Source organism: Cyrtonyx montezumae, unplaced genomic scaffold (genome assembly GCF_038088225.1).
Source record: "Cyrtonyx montezumae isolate F1298 unplaced genomic scaffold, pur_monq_1.0 scaffold_36, whole genome shotgun sequence".
In the NCBI taxonomy this organism is placed as follows: Eukaryota; Metazoa; Chordata; class Aves; order Galliformes; family Odontophoridae; genus Cyrtonyx; species Cyrtonyx montezumae.
This window is the reverse complement of record NW_027072041.1, coordinates 11,867,289-11,881,713: the sequence shown is the minus strand read 5'-3', so window position 1 is coordinate 11,881,713 and position 14,425 is coordinate 11,867,289. Positions and strand designations below refer to the sequence as shown.

General features: G+C 44.5%; 2 protein-coding genes across 2 annotated transcripts in view; one reads left to right on the top strand and one right to left on the bottom strand.

The window, feature by feature from the left end:
- The window catches only part of CAST (calpastatin), a 356,278-nt gene that overhangs the window by 46,555 nt on the left and 295,298 nt on the right, over nucleotides 1-14,425 (top strand). The window lies entirely within an intron of this gene.
- Nucleotides 49-6,109, bottom strand: GLRX (glutaredoxin). The gene is made up of 3 exons (XM_065745605.1): nucleotides 5,675-6,109; nucleotides 3,497-3,611; nucleotides 49-609 (listed from the first exon to the last, which is right to left on the bottom strand). Exons 1-2 carry the CDS (start codon nucleotides 6,020-6,022, stop codon nucleotides 3,504-3,506), a joined length of 456 nt encoding a protein of 151 aa, XP_065601677.1. The 5' UTR covers nucleotides 6,023-6,109; the 3' UTR covers nucleotides 49-609; nucleotides 3,497-3,503.

Genomic DNA, 14,425 nt, shown 5'->3' with positions numbered 1-14,425 from the left:
GGTAGCTCAAACTGCCCCATCCAGCCTCACCATGAGGAGAGGGGCTGTGCTCAGAAATAAGGAAGCTTGCACTACTTCCTGCAGAAACTGTGTTGTAGCAAAATATTTACCAAAAAAGGGCTGCACTGACCTTCATGATCTTGTCACGAAACCTCTGCCAAAAGGTGTTAAGGCTGAGGGTAACCTTAGCAGGCTGCAGTGTTTGTTTCAGGCCGTGTTACAGCATGACAGAAGTCTGTGTGTGTTGCTCCAACTATTTTAATGATATTTTTTAAAGAACTACACTGAGAGTTTGCAGAAAGCCTTCTGGGAAAGGTATGTAGAAGGAAGAATGTAAAGAGAAAAGGGATTTGGAATGAGAAGCACAGTGGTGAGCTCAGCCACTTTTTACAAGTATACTTTACTGGGTTAAATCATTTTAACAGTCCCAGGTATCTTCTTTCCAGAACTACTATGAAGAGATGTGACACACTGAGGCACATATGAATGAAATGAGAAGTTGCATTCCCCCAAAAGATGCACTGTATCCCACAGAGAGCAGCTGGGAGGAATCTGTTCCACGGGGCGTGCATGTCCAGAGAGTGAGGTCACAGTTTGTGGTAGTCTCTCCTGAAGGCAGAAGCACTGGAAGGAAGAGTAGAGATTACTGCTGTAACTTCATCAGTACAGTACCATCGCAGAACAGAATTTGGAGTCTTTTCAAACACTGCTTCTGTGTGTGTGCATACATACATATTTAATTCATATATTGATAAATAAGAGCATGTCTGTATATATGCACTCTTTTGAGACCAATGTACACATTATATGTATTTCATTTACAACACATAAGCTCAGTTTTCTTTGCTGAAAACCATCACACCAAAACAGTTCAGAAAGGAAAGGGAGTACTTCTGACTTTGTAAAGCAAGTCATTCAGCCATATGGTTGCTTTCATGCTCAATTCAAGGAGCAGCAATGATAATGAGCTCCTTATTTTATAGCACTCTCAATACTAGAATTTTACTCATCCATTCCCACAAACATGCCCTTGTCCCTTTCCACAGTTTGTTACATCTTAACTTGTGGGTAAGCAGAATACAGGTTGAAAAAACCTCCCTGAGTGCTTGCTACAACAGGCTGTTGATGGCATGCTTGATGATCATGAGCAACAAGGCCCGAGCCAGCATCCATCTCATCAGCATGCTCTAATGCTAGATACACATAGCTCTTTTTACACTGTACCTGGCACATGCAGAATGATTGCTCAGCAAGCAGAAACGTCAGGAGGCCAGCTTGCCTTAACAAGGATCTCACATCAGGGCTCTAATGTGAAGGGACAGTGCACAGAAGCTACTAGACAGGAGGAATTTGGAAGCATTGCCCAGACATGTAGGGATGGTGCCAGGGAAGCTTCAAGATGTGATTTGCAAGGGATGGCAGTGAGCAATATACACAGCTTCTAATGTTGCATTAGTGGGAAATGGGTGAAGAAAGACGTGGGACCATTGCTGAGGCCAAAAGACACCAAAAATCCCTCCTTTCCATCCCAAGGAAAATCACAGAACCATTCCTCCCTGAATGCATTTCTGACCATGTGTCTGGAAGTGGTCAGCATGGGTTCACTGACATCAAATTATGCCTGATCAAAATTGCCTCCTGTAACAAAGTTCCTGGCTCTGTGCATGAGAAGGAGGCAGTGGATGGACAGTGGTAGTGATCAGTATGCTTAAGGGCAGCAGTGCCTTTCACAAGAACATAACAGGCTGGAGAAATGGGTGGTCAGACTCCACCTGGCAATCACACTATCTCAGAAAATTGTGGTCCATGGTAAGACACGAGAGCTTACAGCACCCAGTGTTTCTTTGCAGGTTTTTCATAGTGCTGAAATTGTCTGCAAAGACCACCGTGATAGTCACAGCTTACCTAGTAAGGTGTCTTTGTTCCTTATCAACAAGAATAGCAGTCAGGATTGTGACAGAATTGTGAAAGATGAATTTGTAAATGCCACTTTTTGATCCTCCTGATTGCATGGGTTTTGCTGAAGCTAACGATTAGGGGAAAATTATCCCTTTCCAGGCCGTTACTTGGCTGAGGTATTTCTGATGTCTGGTTCTCCTCTTCTGTCAGCAGCATTCCACTGAGGTGCACTTGCAAACCCAGGGACATAAACCACCCTAGTTTAAAGGTTGATCAGCTCTTCATGGTGCTCCTCCTCTGCATGACATTTCACAGAATCACAGAATCATAGAATCACAGAATGGTTTTGGTTGGAAGATACCTTAAAGTTCCAACTCCCTGCTGTGGGCAGGGCTGTCCCCCAAAGCTGAGCCCATCCAAACTGGCCTTGAGCACCTCCAGGGATGGAGCACCACAGCTTCTCTGTGCAGCAGTGCCAGCACCTCATCACTCTGCATTAAAACACTACAAACACATACAGCACCTGCACAGACTTAATCTGTGTGCATTCATAGATACATTAGGTTGGAAAGGACCTACAAGATCATCTAGTCCAACCATCCTCCTATCACCATCCCTACCCACTGAACTACTAAGTCAATTTTTTCTGTTTCAGAGGGTCCCTGCTGCACCATTTCTCTGGGGACCCACTTTGGGATCCTTCTACATTGCTGGGCAGGATTAAACTCAGCCTGCTAGGAATTACCTAAGAGATTTATAATAAAATTACCTGAAACACGTGAACAGATCTTTCACTTCTGACCAGAAAGTTCCCATTCACAATTTGTACTAATTCATGCATGCTACTCAGCACGTCCCTTATGCTCACTGAAACAGAAACCATCATGCTGCATGACTGCAACAGGCATGTTGTGTAGCTGTCTCACAGGGGTGCATTAGCTTGGTAGCACCTCAGAGTGTTTTTAAAAGACATTTACAATATAATAAGAGGCTAGCTTTTGAGCAGTGAGTTTGTTTCAAAGCAGCAGGCTCTGTTTTCTGATGAAAAAAAAAAGAATTACAAAAGAAAAATCTACAAGTTGAACCATTCATGCTAGATCCTAGGCAAAGACTTGCTTCTGAAATTTGTGCTATCAAATGTTTCATAATGCAAAGGCTGCCCCTGGGGGCCTCAGGGGTGAATTTGGACTTCTGTGTCACAGAAGGGGACAAAACACTGCTCCATAAAGTTAAGCTTTAGTATTACAAATGGAAAAGAAAACAACAGAAGTGACAAATCTGTTTCAGTAATTTCCCAGTTTCCAATTGAAAGAAGAGTTGTTTGAGATTTCAGATGAGGAAATGATATTCAACATCTTTAGTCCTGTAGACAGAGCTGGCCTGCTGACTGCCAGTAAACTTTTCACAGAGGAAGCAAAGGGCATAGGCCTTGTGTCATGTACTGAAATTAGCTGCACCTTGTCCTCTATCACGTTGCAATGTGTACATTACCCAGGTGTGCCATCAAATGTTGTCCTTGCCATGGATTGCTTTAGATTCCAGCTGTAGTACCAAGAAAACTGTTGCAGTTGGCTTGAGAGCACTCCCTGCTACTTACCCTTCAGCTACACCAGAGCACCAATCTGGCGTAGCTTAGTGGGGAGCTCTTGTTGCATCTTCTGCAGATCTGAAAATCCTCCAATGCACGTGTTCCCAATAAACACACGAGGCACCTGCACACAGTAAGAGGGATTCAGCTTGGTCAGTAATCAGTGACAAGGAAAAGTGTGAAAAGGATTTAGCTAGAATTTAGCTAGATTTTTGCTAGAGAGACCAAGAGGTCACACTGTCCCCCAGGTTCTTCCTGTGCCATATGCAGGTGCCAGGCAAGATGCACACCTGTCTGTCCCCTGTCTGCCTAACAAGGTCATTTTGAATGTCAAACTTCCACTGCTGGTACAATCTTTTATCCATGTGCCCTTTTTATGACCTATTGTCTTCTGCCTACTTTATCACTGTGGTTACCTATTAATTCTCTACCTATGCTTGTGCCTTTACATCACATCTGACCTTTTCAACCACTCCTCGTTTTTTGTTGAATGAATTCCTCCCACTGCGATGGCAAACTCAGAATATGCAGTAGCAGCCAGCCATCTCCTCAAGTCTGTGGCAGCAGGGGGACAACTTTAGTGCCTACCAGGATGCCACCTGTCTGATGACTGAGTGCAGAAGACAGATAAACAGTGCAGAGTCAAATTTAAGGAAAAAAAAATAACAATAAAAGTCTTTCCTAAAGATTAGGAACAATTACTGAACTTTAGCATCCAAGACTTCTTCAAGGCATGTGTGCACCCTGAAGGTCAGCCTCGATGGGGCCCCTGGTCTTGTGGGAAGAATCCGTGTCTGTGGCAGAGGCTTGAAACTGGACAGGTTTGAAGCTCCCTTCCAAGCCAAGCAGCAATGTGGTTATAACTGCAGCACCAGGGAACTCAAGCCTTCTGTGACCTGACCTGGGCAGCAGTCAGCACCCACTTGCCCTCACTGAGTGAAGCATCAACAGCAACCCTCTTCCCCGTGCCTCTGTTGCTGGGAGTTTGCTTTCTGTTTTCAGTAATGACTGGCCATCAAAACACATCAGCCAGGGAATTCACTTCCTCTTTCTGCGGGCAGCTTCTCTTGTTAGCAATGCTATCAATCCCTCTCCTGCTGTGAGATCACTGCTACTTTCAGTACACAGCTCCATTAGCTAAGCTATCCACACTCTCCATCCCAAATTCCCCTGCTGCTGGGAAATTACTTTAGCTTTCATGGTCCCACTGCCATAGCCAGCACAGCTCAACTCCACAGCTGTGACTGAGCTCACCATGTGAGTTCTGGTGAGGCCTGCAGGGACAGCCACGTAGAAGTGTATGACACATCTCAGAATAGGCAGAGGGTAGGGGGAAGACATGCTTACTACACCTGCCAAAAAGGTCCAATGGGTCCAGTGCTATGAGAGGATGGGGCTGTGGGAAGAATCATTAAAGGCATCCAGTGGAAGTCAGTGCAAAATAAGGGGGCTGGGGCTCTCCAGCAGCCCTAAGGTGAGCAGTAGCACACTTGGCAGCTGTAACATGCCCTTCCCAGGAAGCTGAGCAAGACGGCCTGTGTGATATGCAAGGAGTAGCTGGGCTGATAATATGTAGTCATAACCATGTCACAGGCAGGATAAAAAAAGCCATGGGAATCCAGATACTGATAATTTCTCCCCAGCTTCACTGCAAGAAGCTGTTGCCCTTTAGCTTGAGTAGAATGGGAGGAAAAAGGAGTGCTTGTTTCACGAGAGCACAGCTCACTCTGATGCATGAACTGCTCCATCAGCATGTCAGCGTTTCTGCAGAAATTAATTCCTGAAACTCCAGCACATAGTGTTGCTCCATAATACAAACGTAATTGTTTAATTAAGCTTCAGAATAAGCGGCTGATAGACTTTGTAGGCACACTGTCTACTCTGCTGCCGGATGAGGCAATTCAACATGCTTTTCCATTTAACTCCAGAGGGTGAAACAAGTGTCTGGATTCAGACAAACTCACAGCTCTACACTCTCTTTCCTTTCCAAACGCACTTAATAAGCCACATAGGCTGCAGAGTAATAGTGCTGCTGGAGAGTGAAGAGCAACGACAAAAATAGGGAGGGGTAGGGCTTCTCCCTGAGACCTGAACTGTTCTGCTGAAAATAAACCTCACTCCGCCTTCTGTGACAGCTGCCCAAGCTGTCCTCTGGCACAAAATTCCAAAACAAGCACCAGAACTTACAGTTCGCTGCCCTGTTGTTTGCTGGAAGTAATCCTGGACGTCATCCATCCCAGTGATGTCAACCACTTCCAGGCATCCCGGTAGAAAGTCAAATTCCTTGAGCAATGCTATGGCATTCCTGCAGTAAGGGCAGGATCCCTTCACAAAGAGGGTAACTTTGTTATCTCTGAGTTTGCTCTTCACAAAAGAATCGACCATGCTGCTGGCTAGGGGTGAACAGGAATGCTGCTCCTCACCAGCAAGCACAAAGCAGATGGGACAGTAACACTCAGTCCCAGGTATTTGTGAGCTGTACACTGCCTTCCTCCCCGAAAACTCCTCCCTGGGAGGTTGTAATCTCTTACACATCAGATCACATGCTTTAAAGCAACAGTACTTCTCCTTTCTATGTGGTTTTGTAAAAAACTCCCAGTTGGTGAACAAACTAGCAGTGTAACAGTAGGAAGGCACTTAACTCACAGGTTATTTTGCCGCATGTGCTTTGGTACAAGGTTTGCAGTAGTTTCTCATTAACTATTTACTCCGCCAATGGCTGAGCTGTTGTTGTTGCCTCCCTCGTCTAACAGGGATGTGGTTATGCCTTTCCTACCTCCCCTCACCAGCTTCAGGACACAAGGGGACAACACAGATGTCAGGAAATCTGCAGCTGAGGCATTTGAGAGCCATCATTCTCATCCCAGAAACTAAAACAAAATTTAAGCACTTTGTGCATACATAGTTTTACATGCAAAATTTTATTAATGGGTGGGATTCCCTATCTTCAGTTTCCAAAAGTGCTCGTCAGACTTGCTTCAGACTTCAAAGGGTCTGTGTCTATCTTGTGTCCCCAGCACAAAGCTGCATGCATGCTTCAGGCATGACAAATAATGATGTACCACACCGCAACTGGGCAGATTCAGATTAATGGTGAAATTTCCATTTCCCCCTGCTGAGGAAATCCACAGGCAGTGTCATGCTGGAGGAGACTCCTGCACCCCTGGCTCAAGGTAAAGGCACTGGACAGTACTCCAACACCCACTACCCCATCTATAACTGAGATTCCCACGCCACATCTTGGTTAGAGGTTCATCCAGAACAGCATTCATTAACCAAATCCTTCTACTAGGGGTCAGAAGCATTCCTTTTGACACCTTATCCAGCCCTCCAGCAGCACATAGAAGAGACTAAGAAGAGATCTAACCAAAGATACAAAGAAAGAAATGACTGGGACAGCATGCCAGCTATGTGCAATGTGGAATTCCATTTTGCCCAGATAAACAAGGTTTATCTTTCCATTAGCCACTCCTTTAGACTGGATGATGTATCCTACTTTCCTAAGAGAGAAAAACCTATGATGCAAAAGATAAGGATCTTTCTTTAAGTCAGTTATGGAGATCAGATGTAACACTTTCTGCTCAGCCCAGTGCTTTGATTTTTCTTGAATTAGATCTGTTTGCTTTCTGTGAGTCCTTAACACCTTCCACACATTTAATTTGCACATACAGGCAAGGGGGCTGCCTTCAGGGGGAGAGACCCCTGAAAAGCACCCAGCCCAACCCCTTTATCAGGGCACAGACACCTTAAGCAATTTGCTCAGGATTATGTCCATAGGGGTTTCAATGTCTCCAAGAATGGAGACCCCAGAGGCAGAACAGCCAAATGTGTTTCTTATGTTTAGATGGACTCTCCTGGATTTCCATTTGCCCTCATTGCCTCTGGTTACAACACTGGGCAGCACAAGGAAGAAGCATCACCATGACCCATCCCTTCTTTTTTAACTTGTCATCAACCTTGTAGATTGTAGGCAGACACAGGATCTCTTCCCCTGGACAAAACAGGGCTTCCCAATTAGCTGCAGTATGATAAAAGGAAAAGCACACAATTACGTACTGAAAAAATAGACATTCTGAGCTCTGCCCATTCCTTTGCAGAGATCAAAAAGAAAACCATGAGGCAGCTGGGTCCTCTTTGCACACCATACTGCAGTTCCATGCCAGGCATCAGCTGTGTTCTTAGTACACCACAGAAAATTCCAGGCCAGGCATTTCCTGGCTTCAACTTCTGGTTCACTATCTGTTCTAAGAAAGAAAAAGAGGACTTCTGAGACCAGCTGCTCTGCCCAGATTAATTTATCCACTGGTGTGTCTCAGCCTCTGTGATAGCTGCTGTCTGGTTATTAGTACTCAGTTTCCCATCTTGAAACTACAACCAAGTACAACAAAGTACAGCTGAGAGACATCTCCTCTTCAAGAAGCACCCCAAGCCCTACTGTCCTGCTTGGTTCTGCTTATGTGACAGCTCCCAGAACTGGCTTGAATCCCATGCCCCTGTACTTGTCAAAAAGAAGAAATGCGGTTATATCTTGGTGTGACAAAAAGCTACTAAGCATATTTCCCTGTGCCTTGGGCTGGAGGGTCCCAGGGAAAATAAGGCTGCAAGAAAGGACTCACACTGTCAAATTCTTTCCAGTGTCATGAGAAACAGCTGACAAAGAATGTGCAACCAGGAGTCCTTCAGAAGCTCAAAGTTTGCTCTTTCAGTACATTTAATACAGTTGTTTCCTAGCTAATTAAGTAATCCTACTCACAATTGTGAAAACATAGAAGTAAGATTTCCTTCAATTTGTTCATTTTTGTGTGTGAGAAGAAATGTCTTAAACCTCAGGGTTTGATTTTATCAAATATCTCAAAGAGAATTTAGAATAAGCCCAGCCAGGTTAACTGGAGGTTTTGCAATCTCCATTGCTCCCTCTGGAGCACAGTCCCTTGGCTGACCCCGAGACCTGCTCCAGATACAGCTCTGGGACCAGCTCCACCTGCCTTGAGATTCTTCCCCTTGAGAGGTTTCCTTACCTCTCCATACAAGGCAGCTGTCATTGCCATTACTGTAGTCTTGTTTAGCTTTCATACTTGCTGTATGTCTGATAGTGTACGGTGCGTGCTACACAAACAAGGAAAGAAATGCTACAAAAGCTGAAGAAGCAAAATGTCATGGTGAGTAGCTGCTTGTGGGTGTGTGTGGAGTTAACTAGAGCTTTAATCCTCTGGATTTACATGTAAATTCGGCAGTGCTGGGTCTTGTGATGAGAAAATAATGACTACAGGTTAGCAGTAAAAAGTTCATCCTTCCTTGTACATTGTGCCAGGCACATTTAAATAATGGTCTGCATTTCCAAATGACAAGTCGGCAGCTCAAAAGAGAATCTTGGGAAGGTTTGACTCATCATTGCTCATACAAGAGATGATTAAGTGTCACTAGGGTTACAAAACCTCCCTGCAAAACTGTTCTGCAGATGTCTGCCTGCTCAGGTGACTACTGGGTGACAGCAGCTAGATGTGGAGGTGCAGAAATGTGACAGGAGTCCTGAAATACATAAGGGAGATAGGCTTGGGCTGCCCTTCACTGGGTATTTATGTTTATATTTGTAGTCTATGATCAGAGTTTAAGACAGCTCCTGCTGCGGTTGTGGTGCTGTCTGTGTGGGTCTGCAAAGGAGCACATTCCTGAATCCACCCTGGGGCAGCTACACGAAGTGATAGATGCAAAACTGTGGCTTTGGGTTTTAAACATTTCAGTCATTGCTCATAGGGCTATTTGATTATTTGCTGCATGGTGTAGCAGAGCTACTCATCCTGTGACAAGAACAGACTTTATTTGTATGGCTTTAGGGTCTACAGTTGATAGGTTTCTATAACGTTCATCTCTTGGTTCCACAGATTCCACATTACTTGCATTTTTCTAGATCTTACTGTAAGGAAAGTATGAAAATCCTAGAAAGGTTCACCACCTTTGGATATCCACCTGAGAAGGGTGAAGGTGACGTATGCTTCCTCCAAGGGAAAACTCTGCTATGAGAATGTGTAAAAATGCATCACTAATGTAAGGAAAAAGGGAAAGAGAAGTGCAGTGCTAGTGCAAAAATGCTGCAAAACTGAAAGAAGTATTTAGGTACTATTTTCTGTTATATACCAGATGATGAATTTGATGGGAGGAGCAGAATAGATGACGGTAAGAAACTGATTCATTTTCTTTCTAGAAGAAGGAGAGTTGCAGTTTTAATCTGGGTGAGAGCGGTGGGGAAATAGCCCAGTGGAAATTCCAGCAAACTCCAGCAAGCTCAGCACATTCCGACAATGCAGCCTCATGTATGGCTGGAAGCTATTTTTAGCAGCCAGCTGGGAGTTAAAAAGCATCCAGTCCAAAACCAGGAGCACTACCACAGTTTCACAATCATTTCCTTTAAAGTTGGGTTTATTCAAAAGTGGAGAGAATGGGGTCTCAGCTGAGCGCAGGGCTTACCTTTGCAGACAGTCTGCTCATCTATAGGAATTATTTAAGCTCAGAGCACCATTAGGAGGAGATACAGATGATGTCTGGCTGAATTGTTTTATTTGCAGGATGAAGTGTTATGACTCTGAAGACTTTGAGTGAGATGTGATTGGTGTGGCTGGTATTCCTGGGCATCTGTAGATGTCTCACCTAGTTAAAGGCGAAGCATGAGAAGATCTTCTGATGAAGAGTTGGAAGGAAATTCCCGTTGTCTAGATATTCCAGTGACGTGGCAGGAGAAAATAGTTGCGGGCATCGAAGGAAGAATTTCTTTTAGCTGTACATGTAGTGTTTCTGGCACTTGACACAAGGGAAGCACAGACACAGCCATGTTCTCAGCCTCCTGCGATGAACTGTCTGCACTTGGGAAAGTCCCTCCTCCGCAGGGAGGCAGCACCGCACCGCGAGTTACTGCTCTTGGTCACCCTGAGACCAGGGGTGACGGTGGGTGACTCGAACGTGCGTTGTGCGGGCACGAGAGATGAGCTGCGGTAATTGCAGGAGGCACATGAGTAAAGTGTGTTTTGTTGGGGCTCTGGCATTATTTTGTCCCCAGTTTTAGTTAATGTTGGAGTAATTATAACGTTCCTGAGGGAGAGATGAAGTAAATTCAAGGAAAGAGAAAAGGGAAAGGGAAAGGGAAAGGGAAAGGGAAAGGGAAAGGGAAAGGGAAAGGGAAAGGGAAAGGGAAAGGGAAAGGGAAAGGGAAAGGGAAAGGGAAAGGGAAAGGGAAAGGGAAAGGGAAAGGGAAAGAAAAAGTAAAGGAAAAGGAAAAGGAAAAGTAAAGGAAAAGGAAAAGGAAAAGGAAAAGGAAAAGGAAAAGGAAAAGGAAAAGGAAAAGGAAAAGGAAAAGGAAAAGGAAAAGGAAAAGGAAAAGGAAAAGGAAAAGGAAAAGAAGGAAAAGGAAAAGGGAAAGGGAAAGGGAAAGGGAAAGGGAAAGGGAAAGGGAAAGGGAAAGGGAAAGGGAAAGGGAAAGGGAAAGGGAAAGGGAAAGGGAAAGGGAAAGGGAAAGGGAAAGGGAAAGGGAAAGGGAAAGGGAAAGGGAAAGGAAAGGAAAAGGAAGGGAGAAAGGGAGAACAGGAGAAAGAAAGAAGAAGGATAGAGAAAGGAAGGAACATAGGGAAAGGGAGGAAGGAAGTCAGGAAGGGGAAAGGGAGGGAGGGAGGGAGGGAGGGAGGAGGGAGGAGGGAGGGAGGGAGGGAGGGAGGGAGGGAGGGAGGGAGGGAGGGAGGGAGGGAGGGAGGGAGGGAGGGAGGGAGGGAGGGAGGGAGGGAGGGAGGGAGGGAGGGAGGGAGGGAGGGAGAGCTTCTGACCAATCGTTTCCTGTTCTACTGTGCAACTACGGTCAAGTGCTAAGTAAAGTAGCAGGTATGTGAGACAAAGGTTTTCTGTTTCAGTCCTGCTCTTTGGAAGAATTGTTGCCTGAAGGCATTCAACATATCCTGGCATAGACTGGTTAAAAGTGTGATCTATATTTTTAAATAGAGAAATATATTCTAGCAGTTAAGATAGATATTTTCATTACTTTAAAATGTGTTTGGCACCATCACAAAATTATGGAGCATTGCTCACTGCTATCATTTAGGTGTTAAACTTATATAGATATATTTAATGGCACTTGCAGGGCTTTAGTAGGTTGTTTTGTTTTGTTTTGCTTTTAATAAAGCCCCAGACAGATGCAGCTAGGTAGGAATCCTGTGCAGTTTCCCAAACTGTTCCCTCCTGACACTGTATAAACACCAGACCTTAAGTCCTCCTCCCAGTGAATTCAAAGATTTTGTTGTTGATGTTGTTCTTGTGCAGATTAATTTAATAATTTGCTTTGAGTAATCCTCGTGCATATATATGAGAATTGTTCTTGTTTGCTTATTGGGCAAAGCTTAGTCTTTATATCTGGCTACACTGTTCAAGAGAGGGCACCAAATTCTTTTGTGGATCTGCATTTATTTCAATGTAGGGACACTGCAAACCATTCTGACCATGCATCTCCCACTTCACTTGGCTTTGGTTAGTAAATTTCCTGTCTTGTTTGCAGTCCATGTTTGTCTCACACAGTACATTTCCTGTCTTTGCATTTCTCTAAATGTAACAATGTTCCCCAGGTGATGGAGCACTTGCTTAATTGAATAATACAGCAGCTGAGAGGTGTTTGGAGTCATTTATGATGCTGTACTTCTGCAGGGATGAAACTCAGTATATTTCCTCTTGCGTTTGTAATTCTATTAGAAAATTCAAAGCAATTTCCTAATGACAATGCTCAGCAGAATATTGGGAGGGTGTGTGAGCCTCTGTCTTGCAGACATTTTGCATCCACAGCTTTTCCTTGTGCTGCCATTGATACGCATCAGCGTGAAGTCATCTAGGCTAATCCAGTGAAGAGAAATCAAGACCATAAATTTTGTGATGGAAAAAATGAACTGAGCAGAGTTGGAAGAAGAAAAATGCTCTGAGAAAGAAAGAATTACATATATCAGATTACAATTCATTTTTACTTCTGTGCCAGAAATTCTCAATGAATCATTGTATTTGCTTATGTATCTGAGGGTGCCATATTAATGCATAATGGCATTATGCAACACATGTTGGACTTTTTTCCTATTTTGAGGAGCTTCATTGCTTACCCTGCAAAGCCGTCTGTCTTTCATCCTTTATAGCTGGAGCCAGAAGCTAAAAACAACTCTGGAGTGTGTTAAGCAAGTAAAGAAGTTTGGATAATGACCAGAAAACAGATTTTAAGTGTTTAGAAAAAGAACTCCAATCATTAGCTGGTCTGATGCCAGGACACAGCATCTATGGAGGCATCCAGGTGATATTGCTGTCACCAGTGCTGGAGGAGGAGGAGAAGGATACAGTGGGAATTTAATAAAATGAAAGCAGCCAATGTTCTCCCTGTTCTGAGTTTTGAGGCAGGATTCACTGCTGGTGGGTACATCCAGGGCTCCCAGCTGGTGTCCAGGGTGTGCCATGAAACCCTCCAGCCTCAGGCTTTCATGGTGGTGCCAGTCTGATAAAGGTCCTGAAAAATGGAGGAAGAAGCAACAACCAGCCAATAACTAGATACAAAATGTCTTTTCCTTTCCTGCAGGTTTCTGCTTTTGTTGGTGATGCGTTACTTTTGTTCTTTTTTGATTTTTAGATTCCCTCATTCTTAACCGTTGAAAAATACCCTTGGGTATTTCTGATTCTGTTAAAATGGAGTTTTACAGAATGTGGAATTGTTTTCCTACCTATGGGAGAGAGGTCTTCACTGACACTGCCCAGCAAGGTCGTGGCTTTGGTTCTCCACTGTTGCACACCTTGAAGGAAGCTCAGTGCTTGGCAGGCCATCAGGAAGACAGCCAAGAATAGCAAAATCTGCCTGATGTGTCAGAGACATCATTGCTTTGTGGTTCACAACAGGCTTTCTGGATAAAGCCTATGACTTGTTTTTGCTTTGTTCTTTTTTGTGGTTTTGTTAATTTTTTACTTTAATCTCAGATTCAGGAATGAGCTTTGTCTGAGGCATTATCAGTGGGGAGAAGGAAGTAGGTCATATTCTGGGGAAGAATCCCTTGAGGAGACAAGTTGTCCTTGTGTAGCAAGGTGTCCCAGCCTCTTCTGATAAGCAGCACTTATTAGTCAGGCCCTCACTGCCTCCACACCTTTTGTGTCTGCTTCTAACAATAAAAATACCCCAAACAGCTTCATTGGCCTGTAGTTTCCCTGGCATTCCTTTCCACCTGTCTTAAAAAAGCAAGTGATGTTTCATTTTTCCCTGTCACTGGGAGCATCACTTGATAGCAATGACCTTTTAAATACTATGGACAGAGTCTTGGCAATCACATCAGCCAGGTCCTTCAGGACCCTGCAATGCATGTCACTGGGTCCCATGGACTTGTGCACACTCATTCTGGTCAGGTTTGCACTTCGCTTAGAGTGGGAGGGATATTGTTCTGCCAGTTCTTGCCTAGAGCTTCAGAGATGTGAGAGACATGGGAAACCTGTCCACAGGGTTGGAAGGAGTAGATCACTACTTTGATTTCCAAATAGTTACAGTGAAGTGAGGGCATGCTAAGAACGTTACAGGAAGGGGAGTTTTCAACTGTCTGTTAAGAGCTTTTTCATGAAGAAGTTGGTCAAGCACTGGAATGGGCTGCTCAGGGAATTGATGGAGTCCTCTGGAGGCATTTTGGAGAAGCTTGGACACAGTGCTAAGGGACATTTAGGCCAGGTTGAACTTGAAAGTGTTTTCCAGCCTGGATGATGACTGTGATCCTATGAATTTAGGGAGCTTTTGTCCTCCTGTTGAAGCCGGGTGTAAGGATGCTGCAAGGGGCTCCAACAACAGGTCACCCACACCCTGCTCCTTACAGGCACCAAAAGCTGCAGTGCCACTGACATTTCTGTGTTTTGGGGCAGCCATGCACCTGTGTGCCATGTCCTGGACATGCAGCTCCCACACAA